At 38.7% G+C, this 8492-nt stretch overlaps 1 protein-coding gene across 1 annotated transcript; it reads left to right on the top strand.

Moving 5' to 3' along the window:
- Window positions 1-321: 321 nt before the first annotated feature.
- On the top strand, window positions 322-7449 carry LOC139722470 (uncharacterized). Its single transcript, XM_071633762.1, is given in 8 exon segments — window positions 322-394; window positions 1247-1305; window positions 1308-1368; window positions 2742-2872; window positions 4599-4661; window positions 5371-5538; window positions 6686-6738; window positions 7347-7449. Coding segments are annotated over 8 exon segments (693 nt in total). The 5' UTR covers window positions 322-339.
- The last annotated feature ends 1043 nt before the right edge of the window (window positions 7450-8492 follow it).

Raw genomic sequence — 8492 nt, forward strand, 5'->3', positions numbered from 1 at the left:
GGGTTAGGGTTAGGGTTAGAGTTTGATGGTTAGGGTTAGGATTAGGATTAGGGTCAGGTTTAGGGATAGGGTCCCCGATAGATTTTTAGTTTCCCCAATCTGTGCCGTCTAAAAAAAACACGCCGCCCGGCCCATCCCCACACACCCGGCCGCGACGCCCTTCGCTCACTCGCTCGGTCTCAGAATCCGGTGTGGTGGTGTGTATGTTGTGGCTAGCTGGCGTAACAGACGTCGCGCCGGGTGACGACCTTGAGTGAGAGCGCGAGACGGTGCTTCGCACGCACACTGCATACTGGTTTGTCTGAGGGACTACAGTATCTGGATGAAAAGCACTTAAATATGAGTGGATCCGGCGTCTCTAGGCTAGTCACAATCCTACAACTTGCTGACACAGGTAAAACTTTTGCAAAATGCTACAAATCACAAACTGACTATCCTAAAATGTCGCCAATGATCAGTCGGGACTTTACTTGCCTAGCCATTAGAAGAAGTAAAGTCTACCCTTCCCTTCCCCGGTGGATCCCCCGGGCAGGGCCCCGCGGTGTGCGTGATGTGAAGCCCTGTGACAGACATGCTAACCTGGAAACATTAAATTGCACATTACTTGAATATGAGACCATTCTGAAGCAACAATAGATAATGATATAATTTACTGTTTTCAATCTTTCATCGGTGAGCATGGTCACTGAAGTACTGCCAGTCCCACTGCACTGGCACTGATCAGTTGAGTTTGATACTAGCCATCCTCTTTGCTTTAATAGCACTGACTTATGCTGTATTTTTCCCAAAATATCTTTAATTACTGTTTTCAATCTTTTGTGAATGGTCCTGAAATAGAGTCCCGAATAGGGTTTGAATAGTTCCAAACCCCTGAAAAATTCTGAAATAGGGGTAGACTCTAGTGGCCAGTGCAGCTTCTTGTTGTTTGCCCCAAATACCAATTCTAATTCTCCTGAATGTACTTAACGGTTAGTGTGCATGTTTTGCTGGAAAGCATGCCAAGCTTCTCTTCTTTTCGCAGGACATTTAGCCACATATCTGCTGCATGTCCATCACTTTATTTAAGTTGTTTAATACTTCCCTTCCGAAAACATGGTGATGGGGGAGGGGGAAGGTTTACTCAAACTAAAGGGTACCGTACTTAAAAAAGCTGTAGGGAGTGTCCACAATTTGATGGACGTCATTGAGTTGATAGAATTGTACAAATTATGTTATTATATTTTACAATCCACATTCTCATCTGCAGGATTTCCCACTGGAGCCTTTTCACACAGCCTGGGCTTTGAGTCAGCAGTCAAGCAAGGCCATGGCATATACGGAACCATGAATCATTCAACAATTTCATCACTTCTGCAATGGAAAATGCAGGTAGAACTTTAATACAGTAACCAGGGCTGCCAACTCTCACTCATTGAGAGTGAGACTCACTCATTTTAGTCCTTTCTCACTCTAAAACTTTATTTCATTTGCATGCATTTCTGTTGCTCTCACTCATTTTGACTCCTAAATTATAGCATTGGCCTGTGGGAGTCTCACTCTCAACTAGTTTCCAGTGTTGGCAGCGCTGCAGTAACAGAGATGACTAGACAATAGAGACAGTCTGTCTGAAATACCCACCATGCACCAGTTTTCATACAAATTTGGCTTTGCCATGTCAATGAAAATTTGTCCTATTTATTGCCTTGTGGAATTATGCTATGACAAGGGACATCATTCTAACTTCAACAAGTGAACTCAAGTTTAGTATTAAAAGTCAAATTTAATAGGTACTTTTTCAGTTTTTTTTATATTGAAAGATATATGAGAAAGCAAAATGGAGTATAAAGTGCAGTTTTTTTTTTTTGGAAGCACTACATAATATCACCCACAATCATAGCTGTGCAAATTAGTTCTACATTCATAAGGTAGTTGTACAGGGTATGTCATTATCTCACAGTAATTACATTGACCATTGTACATTGCTTTGTAGTAAATCGTACATTGAAAGACAGTTTTAGGAGAGTATGTATACGTTACTATGACTTTGAAACTTTAACTGTTGACCTCTTAGAGAATATTGTCAGCACTTAAACATTGCAACTGTGTAAAAGTTCATTACCAAAGAAGAGATATGCGGTCTTGTGTAGTTAAGATTATGTGTAAGCTAAACACTACATGTAAGGACACGTAGTACTGTATACAGAAATAGACATTTTGAATTGGATACTGATAGTATTGTCTCATCAGGTCTGTAGAAAAGTGTAATGAGCATTGATGCTCAGTACCGATATCACTTTTGTGAAAACATATCAGACTTTCCAATTTAATAACTTGCCTATAAACTGTTGTCAGATTTCGTAGAGACATTGACATATTTGTCAAACCCTTTGTACCAGGTCAAACTGCTTTAGAAGGTCACGTCAGGAGTACTTAGCTCAGTGTTTAAGACTGAGGATTCTTATTGTGAGGCCCTTAGTTGCAGTCTGCGGACAGCAGCAGCTGTGCACTTTGGCAGTTAGGACATATTTATCTTCATTGAAATTAGTCCTCTGGAGGGCACTTTCACATACAACTGTCAGTTCCTTGTATGCTTAGTTAAAGCATACATTGTAATTGCTACCACAATGGACCTATGCAAAATGAATCCAAAACTCAATGTATTGTGGGATGCAGTTTCACCCAAGTTCTGTCTCCAATGAAACTGCCTGCATGGAATAAGTTCTTGTTATGAAGGATTATGGTTTTTGTGTGTTTTGTGTCAGGGTCCTCTTGTTTGCCCTTTGTGAAAGCCGGATATGAAGGGAGCGAGAATCTATCAGCCATCTGCTCTCTGGATGCTTACTGCGATGCGTGCCTGAATAATCACGTAGCCAACAGAGCCAGCTCACAACAGGTATGGAGAATAGTGGTTGTCATGGTGATACGCATTGAATCAAAGAATGTAGTAGTGTATCAACAAAGGATAATTAGCAAGAAAAGCATCTTGTTTTCTATCATGGTGTAGAGACTACATACAGAGTATGTTGAAAAAGGATGTTCATGTATGATGATAGGGCAGGAAGGAGAATGCAAAAAGTCTGCCAGAGTACTGGATATAATACAAGTGTACTCTTTCAAACTAATTTTGTGTTATGGCTTCACAAGAGCAGGGCACCAACAGATCAAAGTCTTTTTGTGCTAACAATTTCATTTCTTTTTTTTTCATGAGCTGAAGAACCATCTTAATATTTTTTTTTGGTATGTATGTATGTGTGTATGTGTGTGTGTGTGTGTGTGTGTGTGTGTGTGTGTGTGTGAGCAATCACTGTTAAAAGCAGGGTGCTATATAACTTTATTTTACTAGTTTCCTTGTCGGGCAAGCAGATTTCAAATTTGCTGTAAAGTAAAAACACTTGCCCAAACATTGATTTTACTTGCCCAAAAAGAAAGTCCAAAATACTTATATAAGGACATAATAAAGAAAATCATGTGTTAGTCAAGGGCTTAAAGACAATCACTGGAATAATCAGCATACATTGATTCAATTCAATTCTATTCAATTCAATTCATTCGCTCGCTTAAACACAATGGAGTAACAAACTTGGTCCAATCTGAATCAAGTGTTGCCGTTGCATTGCATAGGGGCTTCTTCACGTAAGTGTTGGACAGTTGCTGAAATGAAATATAAAGTGCATTGCATTACTAAACAGTCATTATCTTTGGGATTCTGTATGGTTGACTTTGTTGGTTTATTGGGGGAAATAAGTAAAAAAAAATGGCTTCAAAACTTTTTGCTTGCCCAATTCGGGCTGTTCTCTTTGTTCAAAAACAATTGCCCGAATTTGATTTTCACTTGCCTCGGGCAATCGGGCAAGTGCTTATGTAGCACTCTGAAAAGTGCCTTAGATTATCATTTGAGTATTCATAGATTTTAAGACATTACTTAGTAAATCAGTAATCATCCTCTTGTGTTTGAATGCAACAAAAAACATGTGAATACAACTAAACACTCACAAGTACACACACATACAATTAGACATAACTTTCAGCTATTAAATGGCGCGTTTACACCGAGCACGGTACGGGCAATGGGCTGGGTTTTAGCTATGGTACACCAAAAGGAACCATGTCTTCTTCTGTTAAAACAGAATCAATGATGCGGTACAAAATTACCCAAAATGTTATTCATATGTCAAACTCAAGAGCAACAAAATCAACAGTAGAAGATTAATTTTGTTACAAAATCATTAGCAGGGAAGTGATATTGTAACAGAAACAGACATGGTTCCTTAGGTTTGGCGCACTATAGCAAAAACTCTGTTCCCTGACCCGTGCTGGATTTGGTGTAAATGCAGCTTAATTGATACATTTATTCCATGTTGCATCCATCTGTAATTTCAAATATACTTTCAATCTACTTCTAGCAACAACTACGGTGCATGGACAGCGATTCCTGGGGGTTAAGAACATCCAAGTTTGCAAGGGCAATGAAATGTGATTGTGTGTTAAATTTTATGTGAATTGAGTAGTTCATTATTTCATTATCTGTGTAAGAAAGGCTTTGTGACACTGTCTTTATGACTCTAGCCTACCCTTAATGCAATGACATGTTTTTTGTTACCCCCATGTGAACCATTCAGGGGAAGTCCCTGATATTGACAGCGAGTGAAGCATTCCCTGACAAGAGGATTGGAAAATTACACGTGAGTCTCCTGCCTTAAGTATTTCATCCTACGCTGTCTCATTTAATGTGCCTTCTAAACATGACAGCAATAGGTAGTTGATAAGACATGTTCTTTCAGGGCTACCTGAATTGTGTGGGATTCCAGGATACATATGCACATGTAATGAAATTCACGCACTCTTTATGACTTGAGAGAAAATCTGATAAGTGCATTTGTATAATTACTGTATAAGTATTCAGACTTTAGAATATAATACTCATTCCCATAGTATTGATGAATTAGCAGGCAACATCATAATCGCAATGATATGTACTGTGCGGTTTTCATGGTATGAGAATGATCATTTCATTAGCTTATAAAATCTTTAATATGTTTTTATGCCATGTGTCCTACCATTTCATTCTGTCCCTCTATGACCTGGGGGTGTTTCATAAAGCTGTTCTTAAAGTTACGAACGACTTAAGAACGACAGGAATATGTTCTGATGTGCTGTACTTATTAGAATTTCAATAATTCAGCACAAGAACTGATCACAAGTCATTCTTAAGTCGTTCTTAACTTTAAGAGCAACTTTATGAAACACCCCCTGGTTGTTAATTAGGCAAGTAAAGATTCAAGCAGATTTAGAGTAAAATGGATTTCTGTTACTGATTGTGTTAGTATTGCGTGTGCAAGTCAAACTTTCTCTCCCATTATACTTGGTATGACTGCATTTTTTCCATCGCAGCAAATCATACAGGAGAGAGGGTTGAAGGGTCATCATGCTGTTATGTTTGGCGCCCTCTGTGCCTACCTTGATATACCTCTGATGGACTGTCTGGAGACGTACATGTTCAATAATCTAAAAACCCTGCTAGCCAGTGTGGTGAGACTTGGCAACATGGGCCCTCTACAGGTAAGGTCATGGGAATTTTATTAACCCGTTGAGGATGGGCTGATTTTGCTACAACACACATTTCCCACTGACACTTGACCGAGTACTAGTATACTCGAGACTCGTCCTCAACGGGTTAATCAATGCAAACGTGCATGACAGCTCATCAACCACAGAGTACCAAACTGTGATGTCATAGCCATTCATCGGCATGGAAACTGGTTCTAAACAACATCCCCTGGCCTGGTATTTGAACACTATTGTTGCTAACCATGCTCACACCTGGGGCCCGTTTCATAAAACTTGTCATCAGTGACAAGTTGTCATAGATGTGACAAGCTACTGAAATCCTTGCATCTGATTGGCTGAGAGCAAACTTGTCATAGAAATGTGGCAGTTGTCACTGATGACAAGTTTTATGAAACAGGCCCCTGGTTCCAAACACAAGATATAACAAACCACTATGACATCACTTCGGTACTCTACAGAGCTGTCGATGTAACTAGAAGGCTTGTGAATTTTTTTTTTTTGTCTAGTTCTGTTGTTTGTTTCAGCGTGCATTACACAATGTGGTAGTATTAAGGTGGTGGTGTTCATCGATTCATCATTCACTCACTTTTAAAGAAGAATGAAGAAGAAATTGAAACAAACGAAAATTAGATTTGTGCATTCTACCTTAAATTGAAATCACTCAATAGGTAGAGAATCAAAGAATATCTTCTCATCAAGAGGTACAGAATTGCACTTATCTATGGAGAAGTATTGGTATTTCCACAGTTGATTTGCTGAAAGCATTTCCAGCTACACAGTTTGAGATACCATTTAACGGTGTATTCATAACTAATTTCACTCCATGATAAGGGATCAAAGCTTTCTTATGATTTCTTGGAAAATTTGTTTTGATAAGAAGTGGTGGTTTCAATTTTAAAGAAATTTGTCTTCTCTTTTATTTGCAATAATGTGTAAAAAGGTTGCAAATAAATTCAACTTTCTTATCACAATGCAGAAAGAGATAACTCCTTTGTGTGAATTTGGCTATAGCAAACCTTTTAACCCCTTCCCTGCGAGATGTTGAGATATCCATCGAGACTTTGTACTGGAGCTACAGTGTTTGTAACTGATGGCAGTATGCAAGTGTTTAACAGACTTTATGAAATTGTTTTTTCAGGCACAGAAGCATCAATATGAGCATCAGAAGAACATTGGGGACATCATAGCAAGGTGGGTATTGTGTCTCTTCTCTTGTTTGACATTGTTGTGGTATATGTGTGAAGTAGATTGCTATAGTACACTACTTGTCAGCTGCAGTGTCTGAATTGAAGACTACACTGTCAATGTGGATTGACAATGACAAGTGTCCTTTGGTATGATAGTGAGTTGTTGGATATAAATGATGCACAGGTTGCCATTTTTTGAATGGACCTATGAGATGGCCTCCCGCTCTTCTTGGACAAAGTCGTATCAAAGAATCCCTTCTCTATTAGCTGAATGTATGCAACTGATTGACAAATTGCCCTTCATCAATGTATCAAAAATAAACACTAATTATTCAATGTATGAGTAGCAGTCATGATAGAAAACTTTGGGTATACTTGCTGGTGTAGGATTCCCAAACTTTATTTTTCCCATTTTGATGCAATTTCTGTTCAACTTATTTTACTGTATTAATTGCTGCCAACTTCAACATCACTTGGTGTAGAATAACTCTACTATCTCTTTAGATAGGCCTATAGGAATAATGCATGTATTATTGTGATCTCATATTGAGTGATAAGTACTGAAGTCAATTGTCGATTTTTTTTTTCTTTCTTTATATTTTGTAAACTCAGAAATTATGAGAGGACCGTTCAAGAGAGCTGCCTCCGATTTCCTCTGGTGGATATCGTACAGAACACTCACGACACTCTCTTCTCCAGGCTCTTCTCCTCCTGAACGTCATCAGAATTTTGCATCTTTACCGACGATAGTGGAGCCATCTACGACCATTCTCAGCAGTATACCGGTTTTAATGACACCAGGTTATCCCTTCATTTTTAGACTGAGAGGGAAGTCAAGGACCCTTTACTTTCTGAGAGGTAACCAACAGTATGTTCTTATTAACTCTGAGAAAGAAGAAGAAATCAGCACCTGCAGCACACACACACTGAAAATAAGTGAAATGGGTCACCTGGCCGAACACTTTTTCATCTTTCAAGGACCTAAAATTTGGTTTACAGGAAAGTGTGTTTTTTTCAGTTTATTTGAACATTTTTGGTAGAATAGTTGATTAGGTGTGTTTTTGATTTATTGAAACTCTAATATGAGATGGTGTCTGCAGTATGGACAAGAGTGTATGTTTTCTTATTCATTGTTGTTACTGTTTACTTCCTGTTTTTTGTCCCATTCATCGCACAGCCAGCACGGTTTGGTAAAGTAGTGAGACACTGTAAGAAGTTCAAGATGTGCTTTCTTTCCAATAATTAGATACTGACCATTTTATTTGAGTTATACATATATAAAGTCTGCTCTTTCAGTGTCTTAACTAAAAATTCATAGAGTGAGTCACATTTGAAACATAGAGTGAAAAAAAAATAATTATATAATCTATCTTGAATGTATTTAATTCTGCGAATTAATAGTTTTCGGAATTCCGTGCATAGAGTAACTACAGCCCATTTATTATTGCCATGCCCAACAGTTTGCATTGATACAGAACTGCGATGTAAGTCATTCATTCATGGCGACCCTGTGAGAGGCGAATGCTGGTGGCTTTCTGTCTTTAGGAGATCTTTCTCTCGCTGAATGTCAATGAAATGTCCCATCTCTGCTGATGAATAGATCGTTCTCTCTTCCTCACAAGGTTCAAGGGATAGGAGAAAGAGTCTGACAGGGAGAGAGAAGGCAGTCACGTTACTGGTGATGAATCATCAAACATGATGGTGATGACTCACCTGGGTTGACTGGTTCCTTTCTTTGAGGTTAGGGTTTCTTCTATC

Source organism: Diadema antillarum, unplaced genomic scaffold (assembly GCF_040938485.1).
Source record: "Diadema antillarum isolate AM-2024a unplaced genomic scaffold, OU_Dant_1.0 scf00000166, whole genome shotgun sequence".
Lineage (NCBI taxonomy): Eukaryota > Metazoa > Echinodermata > Echinoidea > Diadematoida > Diadematidae > Diadema > Diadema antillarum.